The 16,195-nt window shown below is 42.0% G+C and overlaps 1 protein-coding gene across 1 annotated transcript in view; it reads left to right on the forward strand.

The window, feature by feature from the left end:
• The window catches only part of LOC112231755 (leucine-rich repeats and immunoglobulin-like domains protein 1), a 35,818-nt gene extending 19,972 nt beyond the window's left edge, over window positions 1-15,846 (forward strand). Inside the window, exons 2-4 of the mRNA XM_024398517.2 lie at window positions 13,918-14,238; window positions 14,633-14,908; window positions 15,040-15,846. Coding sequence (XP_024254285.1) covers window positions 13,918-14,238; window positions 14,633-14,908; window positions 15,040-15,164 — 722 coding nt within the window. The 3' untranslated portion in view covers window positions 15,165-15,846. The remainder of the gene's footprint in view (window positions 1-13,917; window positions 14,239-14,632; window positions 14,909-15,039) is intronic.
• The last annotated feature ends 349 nt before the right edge of the window (window positions 15,847-16,195 follow it).

Genomic DNA, 16,195 nt, shown 5'->3' on the forward strand with positions numbered 1-16,195 from the left:
CACTACATTTGGCAATAGGTCTACTGAGAACCCCACATGTTAACACTTTCAATGGATCTAGTTTGAACAGTTTTTTGGTGTTTGTCACCTTGGTCATGTGGTTGATGCTATTAGTCAGATGGTGTATATTTCTCTATGCCTCCATCTATACTCTCTGTTGCTCCTCCACATCCGGTCTCGCTTAGAGACAGAGACCCTCACTACACATCTCCATAAACATCATTCATCATAAGCCCATTTTAACAAAAAGGGGGTATGAGAGAATGATCTTGCAGTACAGGTTTCAATTAAGATGCTATTGGAGAGCTTGTCGTTATGTATTTCACAGCAAGTGGAAGATTGCTTTAAACTTTCACACATTTCAAACACTAAGACCCCATCCGTCTGCCCTACTGCCTGTGCATGGCAACCACACACTTTCCAGTTTCGGGCTAAGCCTGGCAAACCATTATTACCACACGATTCAAGCAAATTCTGCTTATATGTAGCGGGTGGCCGTCCTATTGCCCCGACCCCAGAACATTGTCCGCCATTTAGTTCTGTTCATTTTCCTTTCAAAGCAGGGGAAACTAAGCTTGAAAGTTAGGCACAGGGGTCTATAATTTGACTAGCTTACTAGCACATATTTTACTAGCACAGAACTTGCTAATGGTGGTTATTTTGGAATGATTGTGATACTGTATGTTGTCATACCTACTGTACTATAGTTGTAGGCACTTACTGTGAGTAAGTGTCTGCTAATGTAGGTGCAGGGGACTGAGAGCATGATTTCTGGTGTCAGCTCTCTTGCTTGAGAGAACCTGTGCAGAGCTTTTATATTTATTTATTTTTATTTCACCATTATTTAACCAGGTAGGATAGTTGAGAACAAGTTCTCATTTACAACTACAACCTGGCCAAGATAAAGCAAAGCAGTGCCACACAAACAACAACACAAAGTTACACATGGAATAAACAAGCGTACAGTCAATAACACAATAGAAAAAAAGAAAGTCTAGGAAGTAAGGCAATAAATAGGCCATAGTAGCGAAGTAATTACAATTTAGCAAATTCACACTGGAGTGATAGATGTGCAGATGATGATGTGCAAGTAGAAATACTGGTATGCAAAAAAGTAAATAAAAACAATATGGGGATGAGGTAGGTAGATTGAATGGGCTATTTACAGATGGGCTATGTACAGCTGCAACGATCGGTTAGCTGCTCAGATAGCTGATGTTTAAAGTTAGTGAGGGAAATATAAGTCTCCAGCTTAAGTGATTTTTGCAATTCGTACCAGTCACTGGCAGCAGAGAACTGGAAGGAAAGGCGGCCAAAAGAGGTGTTTGCTTTGGGGATGACCAGTGAGATATACCTGCTGGAGCGTGTGCAACGGGTGGGTGTTATCGTGACCAGTTAGCTGAGGTAAGGCAGAGCTTTACCTAGCAAAGACTTAAAGATGACCTGGAGCCAGTGGGTCTGGCGACGAATATGTAGCGAGGGCCAGCCGATTAGAGCATACAGGTCACAGTGGTGGGTGGTATATGGGGCTTGGTGACAAAACGGATGGCACTCCAATAGACTGCATCCAATTTGCGGAGATAGAGGGAGGTACCACATCTCCCATATAAGCAAGTGAGAATGACAGCGACTGACACATAGGTTACTGACCTCAGAGAGAACAAATAAGTAATAACCATATGCTGACATAGATGGCGATAGAGGCGTACATGCACACGCACACACACAGACAGACAATATGGGTGTATTGTGGGGGTTGATGGAATCCATGTATGTTGACACGTTCATTTTGATACATGTATTTGTGTGGCTTTACTTGAGATATAGCAACAACAAGGCTGTTGTTGAGACTAACATCAGGGCCTTATTCAAAGAACCTTGCAGAGTGATGTACAGAAGAGGTGTCTGTACAGTTCTATACAACACATTTCTATCAGGACCACACCATGCTTACAGAAAGAGGCATGCTACTCTGATCTGATAGAGGAAACATGTGTAATAACTTTCAAATACAGTATTGAAAAGATGTAGCAGCTGGACTTTTTATAGCATTTTCTTTTGAACTGCATTTATTTGTCTTGACACATGAACTATCATTTACCACTCTCTCTGATGGACATTAACATTCAGTAACCTTCATTGTAATCTACATAATACCCTGGCCTGATACGCAGGCCTTCAGATAGAATGGAAAACTATCTATTGCATCATATTTCATAGGCTGTTTGAAAATATGATCAATAGATAAGCTGCAATATCATTCTCTCATCTAGAGGAGGGTTTCCCAAACTCGGTCCTGGGGCCCCCAGCACTGTATGTCTGATTGTGGCCAGGGTAAATTATGAATTTAAACGTTAAAACAGTTGATGATCTTTGCCAAGGAACATTTCATCCACCCACACAGCTTGTTTATCCCACCCACCCCTAACAAGTATAATCTTCAAGGTTTCACCTGGCTGAGTTAGCTGACACAACATACGCACACGGATCTCTGGTTACCCCATACAGGCCCCAAACCCTCCCACGATCTGGCTGCTCCTCCCAAACGTATTCCTGAGTTCAGTCACCCGCAGACAAGCTTTATATCAGGGAGATTCCAAAGGCTTCCAAACAGTGTTGGGTTACTAGCCCATTTGGTTTCAATTTCAACCAACCTACTTTCTCTCACTAACATTGATCTCTGCTCCATCAACATTCAAAGATTCTCTGGAGAATATGAAGTGAGAGGATGAATGCACACAGAATAAGTTAGACAGAAACAGCTATTTTTGAGGGACACGTACAGGATAAGTGAACTGTGTTACAGTAAATGTATCTTACCTTCGATTTACAATGATTTCCATAAGTATTCAGGCCCTTTGCTACGAGAATCAAAATAGAGCTCAAGTGCATCCTGTTTCTATTGATCATCTTTGGGATAGTTCTACAACATCAAATCAAATTGTGTTTGTCACATGCGCCGAATACAACAGGTGTAGACCTTAGTGAAATGCTTACTTATAAGCCCCTAACCAACAATGCAGTTTTGAGAAAAATACTTACAAAATAAAAATAATATTAAAATAACAATAGCGAGGTTATATACAGCCTTGCGGTCGGAGGCAGTGATGCAACCATTTAGGATGCTCTCGATGGTGCAGCTGTAGAACCTTTTGAGGATCTGAGGACCCATGCCAAAGCTTTTCAGTCTCCTGAGGGGGAATAGGTTTTTGTCATGCCCTCGTCACAACTGTCTTGGTGTGCTTGAACCATGTTCGTTTGTTGGTGATGTGGACACCAAGGAACTTGAAGCTCTCAACCTGCTCCACTGCAGTCCATCAATTAGAATGGGGCGTGCTCAGTCCTCTTTTTACTGTAGTCCACAATCATCTCCTTTTGTCTTGATCACGTTGAGCGAGAGGTGTATATCCTGGCACCACACGGCCAGGTCTCTGACCTCCTCCCTATAGGCTGTCTCGTTGTTGTCGGTGATCACGGTTGTGCCATCTGCAAACTTAATGATGGTGTTGGAGTCGTGCCTGGTCGTGCAGTCATGAGTGAACAGGGAGTACAGGAGGGGACTGAGCATGCGATGTGTTGTTACATACCATTATCACCTGCGGGGCGGCCAGGATCCAGTTGCAGAGGGAGGTGTTTAGTCCCAAGGTCCTTAGCTTATTAATGAGCTTTGAGGGCACTATGGCGTTGAACACTGAGCTGTAGTCAATGAATAGCATTCTCACATAGGTGTTCCTTTTGTCCAGGCAGTCTTCCAGAACAGCTGGTGCTCTCATGTATATTTCAGTGTTATTTGCCTGGAAGTGAGCATATAAGTAATTTAGTCTGTTAGGCTCGTGCCACTGGGCAGCTCTCGGCTGTGCTTCCCATTTGTAGCCTGTATTGGTTTGCAAGCCGTGCCACATCCGACGAGCGTCAGAGCCGGTGTAGTACGATTTGATCTTAGTCCTGTATTGACCCTTTGCCTGTGTTTTGGTTTGTCAGAGGGCATAGCGGGATATCTTATAAGCTTCCGGGTTAGAGTCCCGCTCCTTGAAAGTGGCAGCTCTAGCCTTTAGCTCAGTACAGATGTCTGTATCCATGGTTTCTGGTTGGGGAATGTACATACGGATACTGTGGGGACGACGTCATCAATGCACTTTTTGATGAAGCCAATGACTTATGTGGTGTACTCTTAAATGCCCTCGGAGGAATCCTGTAACATATTCCAGTCTGTGCTAGCAAGAGTCCTGTAGCTTAGCATCTGCTTCATCTGACCACTTTTTTATTGATCTAGTTACTGGTGCTACCTGCTTTAATTTTTGCTTGTAAGCAGGACTCAGGAGGATAGAATTATGGTCGGATTTGCCAAATGGAGGGCGAGGGAGAGCTCTGTATGTGTCTCTGTGTCATGCATAGGTGTAATAGGTGGCAGGGAAGTCAGGCGCAGGAGAGTCAAATGGAGTGTAAAATGGAGTCTTTTAATAAAGTCCACGGAGTATGCTCCACAACACTCTATGTACATAAACACAACACATGGGTACGAGGACCCGACGCGCACCTATACAAACAATCACACTACACTGACAATAACAATCTCTGACAAAGACATGAGGGGAAACAGAGGGTTAAATACACAACAGGTAATGAATGGGATTGACAACAGGTGTGTGGGAAGACAAGACAACACCAATGGAAAATGAAAAAAGGATCAATGATGGCTAGAAGACCGGTGACGTCGAACGCCGAGCACCGCCCGAACAAGGAGAGGCAACGACTCCGGCAGAAGTCGTGACACTCTGTGTGTGGAGTAAAGGTGGTCCAGAGTTTATTTCCCTCTGGTTGCACATTTAACATGATAGAAATTTTGTAAAACGGATTTAACTTTCCCTGCAGTAAATTCCCTGGTTACTAGGAGCGCCGCCTCCTGGTGAGCGTTTTCTTGTTTGCTTCTGGCGCAATAGAGCTCATTCAATGCTGCCTTAGTGCCAGCCCCAGTCTGTGGTGGTATGTGAACAGCTACGAAAAATAGATGAAAACTCTAGGTAGATAGTGTGGTCTACAGCTTATCATGAGATACTCTACCTCAGGCGAGCAATAGCTCCAGACTTCCATAGATATCGTGCACCAGCTGTTATTTACAAAAATACATAGACTGCCGCCCCTTGTCTTACCAGACATTGCTGTCCTATCTTGCCAGTACAGCGTATAACCAACCAGTAGGTCATCGATTTTATTCTCCAAAGATTGCACGTTTGCTCACAAAATGGAAGGAATTGGGGGTTTATTTGATCGCCTACGTATTCTCAGAAAGCAGGCTGCCCTCTGGCCCCATTTCCTCTTCACGCAAATCACAGGGATCTGGGCCTGTTCCCGAGAAAGCAGTATATCATTTGCGTAAGGCTCGTCAGACTCGTTAAAGGAAAAAAAGGATTCTGCCAGTCCGTGGTAAGTAATCGCAGTCCTGATGTCCAGAAGGCAACATTATGTACAAAATAAGTTACAAACAACCCAAATAAACGAACAAAGAAACACAAATCGGTTTGGGACGTGTAAAACGTCAGCCTTTTTCTCCGGCACCATTTCTGTCTGTATTAAAGGTATTTTGCGGGGGAAAACTCATTCTGATTGGCTGGGCCTGGCAGTTTCCCGTGCGTATAAAGAATGGTCCACCACCGAAAGTACATCCAACCAACTTGACACAACTGTGGGACGCATTGGAGTCAACATGGGCCAGCATCCCCGTGGAAAGCTTTTGACACCTTGTAGAGGCCATGCCCAACAAATTGAGGCTGTTCTGAGGGCAAAAGGGTGAGGGGGGGTGCAATGCTTTGTGTACTCCGTGCTTAGGCAGCCAGCCAGCCAGGCCTGCACAGCATTTTGTATGCAACCCTTCTTCTGATTTCAACAGACGTCCCTCATTTACCCAATATCAGTGACTGGTTCAATTCCAGCTACCCAATTCAAATACCCAAGTTTAACAACTTTACAATTCAGGCAATACAGAACTAAACACCTACAAATGGCTGAGTATATATCTGGAAAATCTGAAATGTACAGGACGTGATCAAAGAGGCAACTAGAGAACTACAATTGAAATCGGAAGTTTATTAAAACTAATTTTTCAACCTCTCCACATGTATTGTCAACAAACTATAGTTTTAGTAAGTCGGTTAGGACATCTACTTTGTGCATGACACAAGTAATGTTTCCAATTGTTTACAGACAAAAAATTAACTGTATCACAATTCCAGTGGGTCAGAAGTTTACATACACTAAGTTGACTTTGCCTTTAAACAGCGTGGAAAATTCCAGAAAATCATGTCATGGCTTTGGAAACATCTGATAGGTTAAGTGACATCATTTGCACGCCATAGAAAAAGCCAGACTACAGTTTGCAACTGCACATGGGGACAAAGATCGTACTTTTTGGAGAAATGTCCTCTAGTCTGATGAAACAAAATAGAACTGTTTGGCTATAATGACCATGCTTATGTTTGGAGGAAAGAGGGGGATGCTTGCAAGCCAAGGAACACCATCCCAACCGTGAAGCACGGTGGTGGCAGCATCATGTTGTGGGGGTGCTTTGCTGCAGGAGGGACTGGTGCACTTCACAAAATAGATGCTATCATGAGGATGGAAAATTGTGGATATAGTGAAGCAACATCTCAAGACATCAGTCAAGAAGTTAAAGCTTGGTCACAAATGGGTCTTCCAAATAGACAATGACCCCAAGCATACATCCAAATTTGTGGCAAAATGGCTTAAGGACAACAAAGTCAAGGTATTGGAGTGGCCATCACAAAGCTCTGACCCCAAACATATAGAATATTCGTGGGTAGTACTGAAAAAGCATGTGCGAGCAAGGAGGCCTATACACCTGACTCAGTTACACCAGCTCTGTCAGGAGTAATGGGCCAAAATTCACCCAACCTATTGTGGGAAGCTTCTGGACGGCTACCCGAAACGTTTGACCCAAGATAAACAATTCAAAGGCAATGCTACCAAATACTAAATGAGTGTATATAAAAGTCTGACTCACTGGGAATGTGATGAAAGACATTTTCACATTCTTAAAATAAAGTGGTGATCCTAACTGACCTAAAACAGGGAATTCTTACTAGGATTAAATATCAGAAATTGTGAAACTAAGATTAAATGTATTTGGCTAAGGTTTCCAACTTCAACTGTATGTATAAACGCAATCGATGTGGCGGCGCCGCCACACCAGATTGAAAACTACTTGGGCATGCTGTCTCAACACACATTTTCCTGCAGCTCTGGTTTATAATCTACCTGACAGAGGACACAGTGTTGTCTGATATTGTTAAATCGTGTTTCCTTGATATTACGAAAGGTGTCCCACAGGGGTTGATTTTAGATTCTGTCATTTTTACTGGTTATGTAAATAATTGTCTATCTGCAAAAAATTAACATACGCCTGTATGCAGATGACAATTTTTTGCATGCTATTTATTACCCCACTGTTAACCAGACTTTTTCAGAGCTGTGATCTGCCTTTGTTGAACTGAAATGAACACTTTTTGAATTTAAAACCAAGTTCGTGATGTTTTCCAATTCACCTAAAAATGTATCTTATGATATATGCATATGTACATTGGATAGTGCCCGTGTTGATCGTGTCTCGCTTATAAATATCTGGGCATCTGTATTGCCAAAACGTTATATTTTAAAAAGAATATGGATGAGTTAGTTAAGAAGTTGAGAATAAAAATGGGCTTCTTTTTTGTAATAGATCATGCCTCTCCTTGAACAGCAGAAAGCAGATAATTCAGTCAACTTTCCTGCAATTACTAGACTACGGTGACACCGTTTATATGAATGCAACTACCACTACACTGAAACCATTAGATGCAGTTTAGAATAGCACACTTCGCTGTATTATGGGTGACGGGTTCATTACAAATCATTACATTCCATATCAGAAAGTAAGCTGGCCCTCACCTAAGTCTTGTAGATCAATACACTGCTCTCTTTTTGTTTATAAAGCCCTCTTGTGCAAACTTCTGTCATACCTTACCTCATTGTTCAATTACAGACCTACGAGTTACCGGACCTCGATGCTATTTTTATTTGACCTTTTATTTAACTAGGCAAGTCAGTTAAGAAGAAATTCTTATTTACAATAACGGCCTACAGTACTAGAAGGCAAAAGGCCTCTTGACGGGACTGGGGCTGGGATAAATAAAAATTAAACATACAAATATAGGACAAAACACACATCATTACAAGAGATACCACAACACTAAATAAAGAGAGATGTTAGACAACCACATAGCATAGTAGCAACACAACATGACAACAACATGGTAGCAACACAACATGTTAGCAGCACAAACCATGGTACAAACATGATTGGGCACAGACAACAGCACAAAGGGCAAGAAGGTAGAGACAACAATACATCACAAGAAGCAGAAGAAAATCTAGCCGCTCGAGAGCACCCTTTCCTGCCCTTATCTATAAGGTACGTATCCTAATGTCCCATAGATGTCCCATTGATCACTACAGAATTAGGTAAATCTGCATGAAATACATTTGCGCCCCATGTATTGAATGATCTGCAGAGCTCTCTGCACCATGATGCTCTGGTGCCTTTGTATACCTTTAATTCAAATCAAATTGTGTTGGTCACATACACATGGTTAGCAGATGTTATTGCGAGTGTAGCAAAATGCTTATGCTTCTAGATTCGACCGTGCAGCAGTATCTAACAGGTAATATCTAAAGTAATTAAACTAGTGTTCCATTTATTAAAGTGGCAATACAGTGCCCCTGACACGGCACACTACCAAAACCTGCAGACTCTCCTTCACTGCAGCCGACGTGAGTAAAACATTTGAATGTGTTAACCCTCGCAAGGCTGCAGGCCCAGACGGCATCCCCAGCTGCGTCCTCAGAGCATGCGCAGACCAGCTGGCTGGTATGTTTACGAACATATTCAATCAATCCTTATCCCAGTCTGCTGTCCCCTCATGCTTCAAGAGGGCCACCATTGTTCCTGTTCCCAAGAAAGCTAAGGTAACTGAGCTAAATAACTACTGCCCCGTAGCACTCACTTCTGTCATCATGAAGCGCTTTGAGAGACTAGTCAAGGACCATTTCACCTCCACCCTACCTGACACCCTAGACCCACTCCAATTTACTTACCGCCCCAATAGGTCCACAGACAACGCAATCGTAACAACACTGCACAATGCCCTAACCCATCTGGACAAGAGGAATACCTACGTGAGAATGCTGTTCATCGACTACAGCTCAGCATTTAACACCATAGTACCCTCAACTTGTCATCAAGCTCGAGACCCTGGGTCTCGACCCCGCCCTGTGCAACTGGGTACTGGAGTTCCTGACGTGCCGCCCCCAGGTGGTGAGAGTAGGTAACAACATCTCCACCCCACTGATCCTCAACACTGGGGCTCCACAAGGGTGCATTCTGAGCCCTCTCCTGTACTCCCTGTTCACCCACGACTGCGTGGCCATGCACGCCTCCAACTCAATCATCAAGTTTGTCTGTCCCAGCTTTGATGCACCTGTACTGACCTCACCTTCTGGATGGAAGCAGGGTGAACAGGCAGTGGCTCGGTTGGTTATTGTCCTTGATGATCTTTTTTGCCTCCCTGTGACATCAGGTGTCCTGGAGGGCAGGTCGTTTGCCCCCCTGTGATGCGTTGTGCAGACCGCACCACCCTCTGGAAAGCCCTGCGGTTGTGGGCGGTGCAATTGCCGTACCAGGCGGTGATACAGCCCAACAGGATGCTCTCAATTGTGAACCTGTAAAAGTTAGTGCGGGTTTTCGGTGACAAACCAAATTATTTCAGCCTCCTGAGTTTGAAAAGGCACTTTTGTGCCTTCAGGTTGTACATTTTGTATAATTTGTGTACATGCAGGGCTCTCTTGCAAAATAGGTTTTGGATAGGTTTTGATTTCAATGGGATTTCCCATGAAGATACACAAAAATAAAGTAATAAAGGATTGTGATTTTTTTTTTTACAATGATGGCATTTCAGTGATTGTGCCATTAACAGCAGAAGAAGAATCTGCTGAGAGTCTTTATTTCCATGTGAACTTAATTTCAGTGTGTACACTTTTTTTTTTTTAAAGGTGCTGTCTAGAAGAACCGTTTTCGGTTTCAGGGAACCCTTACCACAGGAGGCTCTACATAGAACCCAAAATGGTTCTCCTATAAGTGTGCGCAAACATATTCATAGAACTACCAGTCCTGCCATTTCTTTCCTATCCGTCAATATCACATCAGGCCTTTACAGTTTCTCGATTGCTAAGACACTTTTAATGACAATTATCTACATCATAACCTAATGAGCAAAACAGTTATTCCTTGCAAAACTGTAAAGGCTTTCAACAAATACTAAGCTATTTTTTGCAAAACAGTAAACACAAATCTCAACAGGCAAAATTCAGTTGAGTAAATCAGGTCAAACAAAATTAAAACATTTGGTCACAGCTGATATAAATGAATTAATGTGAACCTGGTCTACACGTGTGCAAAACTGTTTTGCACAATTGTTCAATCAGCAATCCGTCCTTATTCATGCGTTAAAGAGGTCACTCACCTCTGAATTGCTGTTTGCAAGAATGGACCGAGGAAGAGGAGAGGTATAAAGATACAAGGCTATTTCTTCTCTGCATTGCAAGGGAAAACAACCAGGGTGATGTTGAAGAAAACATGTGGACTGATCGACAAGAACGAATGGAGATGAATGTGGTATACTGTATTTATGTTGTTGAATTTCTTTGTTTTTGCAGTGATTTGTTAGCTAGGTTTATTTTATTTTTATTCTCTGTATATACTGTACAGCATCATTGAATTTGTGAAGGACAACATGGAAAAAGGTCAAATAAAATATTAGAGTCTGGATATTCATGTTCTTGAGTGACATTCTTTCTGCATTGGTCATTTTTGGTCAAATTATTTCAGGAAAAAATAATACAGCCCATGCTGTTGTATGTTTAGTTGTCTTATGGTGCATAGTATAATTATATTAACAAATGTCACAGAAATATGAAAGAGGGTTAACCATGTAAGGGTATATTGATAGTTGTAGTCAGCATTTATTGCGCCTTTGTGTGACGAGTGAGTGAACTTTTCATTAGATAATACGTGTTGAGGTTGTTGATTTTATTTCGAATAGTTCATGTTGAGTCTTAATCAGTAGCGACCCGTCATTCAGGAGCCCCATATTTTTGAAAAAAATATTTTTACAGATTTTTTTTTTGTGTGGGGGTTGCCTTTTTGCATATTATTTTTGTATTAATACATGTCACATCAGTTTGCAAAAAGTGTAAAAAATGTATATTGAGTTAATAAAGTTACGTACAAATAGGAATCTCCAAAATGCATGTGTTTCAGCCTAGCTCAGTGCTTTGGTGGGGAAGGCCAGCAGAAAATAGGAGCATTTGACCATGATTGGCTCAGTGTTCTGTCACTCATGGGGACACTACGTCACCCACCTTTAGTAAGAGTAGACATCAAGAATGTGAGCCATTTGGGTCCTGCCATAGACTTAGATTACAAGTCCCCTTCCAGAAGGCTCAAGGTCATTGGTCACAGAACTTGATTTGACGTAATTTTATCTACAGTGGCTTGGATTGGACTGATCATGTCAACATCTTACTTTCAAAATCTTAGCTAGCAGTCATCAAATCAAGGAGACAATCTGTAAAATCCTAATTGTCATATTAAGAGAAATAATGAAGATAAATTATAGATAAAACATATCGGTGCTCATCGGCTATTGGACAAAGATTACACAAGTTGGAAATCCCAAATTCAACAATGTGTCACGCCCTGATCTGGTTCACCTGTTTTTGTGATTGTCACCACCCACCTCAAGGTGTCACCCGTTTTCCCCAATAGTCCCTGGGTATTTATTCCGATGTTCCCTGTTTGTCTGTTGCCAGTTTGTCTTGTCAACCAGCGTGTTTTTCTTTGCTCCTTTTTCTAATCGCTGTAACGGCTGTTTATGGAAGTAGGTGAGGACCAAGGTGCAGTGTGGTAAGAGTTCATCATTTTAATGGTAAAACTGAACACTATCAAACAAGCAACAAAAGAACAACCGAAACAGCTCCGTCAGGTGCAACACACACTAAACTAAAAATAACTACCCACAAACACAGGTGGGAACAGGCTACCTAAGTATGGTTCTCAATCAGAGACAACGATTGACAGCTGCCTCTGATTGGGAACCATACCAGGCCAAACACAGACATACAACACACAGAACAAAACAAGAATGAAAAACATAGAATGCCCACCCCAACTCACACCTCACCTGACCAAACCAAAATAGAGATGTAAAACAGGAACTAAGGTCAGGACGTGACAATCGCTCTTTTGCTAGTCCTCCCGTTTTTGACCTTTGACTCTGAGCTTGCCTGCCTTGACTCTGAGCCTGCCTGCCACTCTGTACCTCGTTATGATATTTTGCCTGTCTGTGACCATTCTCTGGCCTGCCCCTTGGATTATAGTAAATATCAGACTCAAACCATCTGCCTCCCTTGTATGCATCGGTTTCACCCTGTGCCCTTATACAATGAGTCGTTTGGAAGGAATCAGTGGTGCAGTGCAAAGCAACCGATAACATTAGCCTGCTATTCAATGGAGTGGCTGATAAAAAAAATTCTTCCTGAGTTCCCACCATAAATCCAGAGAATGCCAGACTGATGATGAAACCACTGTGCCACATTCATGTTTCAGTGAGCACATCACAAGCCAAGGAGTCCAAAAATGTCTTGTATGCTGCTGCATAAATTGTAATATGTAAGGGAGATGGCTACAGTACACAAAGTTATACTAAGTGTAGTAAGGTGTTCACCCTAATAATTTGGTTTTTTTTCACCTCTTCATTTTGCTTAAGGTTACTGTTCTGACCTGGTGGTGCTGCACATGTAACCTGTTTTTGAGATGTCAATCTAATATTGTAGGATGTTTCATTGTCTTTATGCCCCTTTATTTATCCTACAGTTCTTACTTGGTGTACAGGGTAAATACTGTAAAAGCAGCCCATTGTTAGGAATTGTTGCTGTACATTTCAAAAGTGCTGAACAGTTATATTGACTATGTCCGTCATCGCTCGCTCTTTGTCTATTGATATTATGGAATGCCTCATATCCATTATCGTTCCCTTATGTCATAGTTTGTGCATCTCAATTGTCAATAGAAACCAAATTTGTTTAGGGAAGTTAGCCATACCAGCTATGTTTTTTTTTAAAGGCAGTAAAGCAGGCTGAATTGTTTCGCTGATAGCCAGGTGTAGCAATGGTAAGGATTCAATCCATGGTGCTGAAAAGAGAGCTCTGCTGATGGGACGGCTTTATGTAGGCCCTAATAGTTTGTGTGCCCCACTTGTTGCCATTTATAGTGTCATTAATGTATTGTGTACATTAGGGTCTTGCATAACATTTTGCCCCACCAAGATTTACATGCTAAGACTGCCGCTGGTCTTAATGCTTTATTGCAAATTGTTTTGGCCAGCGTTGTCATGTCTACTCCTGCGCTGGCATCACCGGAATACTAACCACCAGTCCTGGCAAATTATTACGCAGACCTGCGCCTCATTAGGCACACCTGGTACTTCATCACCTCCCTGACTACTTCCCCTGTATATAGCACTCTGTTGTCATCACTCACCAGGCAATATTGTTCCTGTTTCCATATTTTTATGCTTCTCTTTGTATTGTTCCATGTGCTTTGTTAATTAACTGCATTTGCTTCCGGACTCCCTGTGTCTACGTTAAACGTGTTTCAGCTTGGGGCTGCATGTAAAAAAAAATTTGGGGGAAAAGTGACTTCTGTTTGGACATTCTCAAGCAATCGAGAAACTAAGTTGCGACAGTATGTTAGAGAACTATGATATTTAAGTCAATGCTTTGATGTTGGGTGTCTCTTTCTCTCCACAGTACTCTGCTCAGCCCAGCATTCAGAACAGCCAGAGACTCGGCAGGTGAAAGGCATCGTGGGAACGTTTTTCTATTTTCCAGAAAGGGTGTTGACATCTGGAAATTTACTTTATGGAGACCTTGGCAATATTGCACAGGTGTACCCTGGTAAACAAAGTAATACAAACCTTGAGAAGAGATTTAAAAACCGCCTTCACTGGAACAATGTTACGGGAGTCTTCACTTTGTCAGACCTACAAATAGACGATTCTGGGGTTTATACTGTGGAGAATGGAGATGCTGAAGAGAAGATGAGACATACATTTCAGCTGACTGTGTACTGTAAGTGTGTGTGTGCTGTAAATGACAAAATCATTACAGCTGCAATCAAGCAGTAGAAACAACACTAAAGTGGTCACTTTATTGGTTTGGTTAAAAAGCAGAGGGCCTGGAGAAATTAAACCACCCCCAAACTCATAGAGCTATGGATGCAAGGCCTGATCTGCCGTTATATAAAAAGTATGGTTTTAACCATGTTATGAGACCATAGCTTTTGTTTGCAATTTCTTTGTTTACAAACACTGGTGTAAATCAAGCTCATGTGGCGTTAAGTTGTATTCATCAAGACTCAATGATTCCATATCATTAATTTATATGTCCAAAAAGTGATTTAACTGCTCTTTGCCACTTAAAAGAAATTCCATTTCACTAATTCATATTTCATTTTGCCTTCCAGATGTTCTGTCCAAACCTCAGGTGACTGTTCACGATAACATCTCCTGTAGTGTTGTGTGTTCTGTGGAGAACGGGAGAGAGGTGACCCTGTCCTGGTACAAAGGAGGGGAGATACTCAACCAGACCAGCAGCCCTGACCACATCACCCTCTCTATACCTCTCAAGTTGGATGAACAGAACAGAGACTCTTACAGATGTGAGGCTGCCAACCCAGTCAGCAAGGAGACCGCTGTTGTTCCACATTCCTGTATAGAGCGTGATCCCTCTAAGGTGAAAGGTAAAAAAACATGTACAATATTAAAATGTTATATTGCAGACATCCAGACAATACCAACTTCTATATGAAACAATAAGTATGGTAGAGCTCATTTTATGAAACGCAATGTTTTAATTAAATTTTTTTATTAGATGGTGATGAGAGGACTCGAGGTTCTCTTATTATTGCTGTAATCTGCGTTTTGGTTGCTTCAGGACTTGTTGGTCTTGCAATATATCTTAAGAGGAGAAACGGACACTCACATGCAGGTATTTAGGTTTTAATGGGGTGAGGTCATTCTCCTTGTCAAAGTCAAAACATGTTGTGCACAACGTTTATTAATTACCATTGATAGTGTTTTATAAATGTAGGAAATGTTTGCCTGAACAACAGATGCAGGTCAAATGAAGTGGTGTATCTTCCTCACTTCCTCTGCTTGGTCAGACAGTTGCATTGTCTCAGACCAATATCTGTTGTTGTTTTGGGATCTCATTAAGGATGGTATGACAACATAACTGTATCTCTGAATGCGTATATTTACCAGTTGTCAGATTTACATCCAAATGTTGTGGAACTTACAGGATTAAATATGAAACTATTTGTGAGAAGAGGAAATGTGATGTCAGCCTTCTAAATGAGAAATGTGTTTCATATAAAAGTTATACCCTGTCAGTGACCACACCCACGTGAGCACAGACATTACGTCGGCATTATGGAACGCCCCCTTTTACCAGGGTGCATAAAACCCCTCCTAACAAAATGTACATTAGACCAAGCAGGTGGACGGTAAGCCGGACGTCACAAATGGTTAGACTCTACAAGACCAGTACACGGCTAGCGTTAGCTGAAAGGTACGAAATGGTTAGAAACTCTGAAACTTTTAACAGTGAAGAAGATAAAGACTACACATTCACAGTCTGCAGCTGTATATATAAAATAGTCTAGTAAACTCGACCGAAGACAAGAGACAAAGATCTATTTCCTCTATTCTAACGAACAGAGCCCGCTGAACAAGCTTCAACTATGAGAGACTTTGAGACTTTGATCTCTGGTGGACAAACCAGAGACTTCCTTCAAACTACTCTCCACAGATGGACCGGCGATTTCAACAGAGACCCCAAAGACATGCAAGCGTAAATATGTACATTGCATTTCTAGATCAGAATGAGCGAACGTTAGGGTGCTAAATATCCATATTTACCATGGGGTTATTTTCCACATGTATGTACAATTATCCCACTCTGTCTCTCCCACTCTCTCTCCCACTCTGTCTCTCCCACTCTGTCATTCCCGCTCTTTATCTGTCGC

Source organism: Oncorhynchus tshawytscha, linkage group LG34 (assembly GCF_018296145.1).
Source record: "Oncorhynchus tshawytscha isolate Ot180627B linkage group LG34, Otsh_v2.0, whole genome shotgun sequence".
In the NCBI taxonomy this organism is placed as follows: domain Eukaryota; kingdom Metazoa; phylum Chordata; class Actinopteri; order Salmoniformes; family Salmonidae; genus Oncorhynchus; species Oncorhynchus tshawytscha.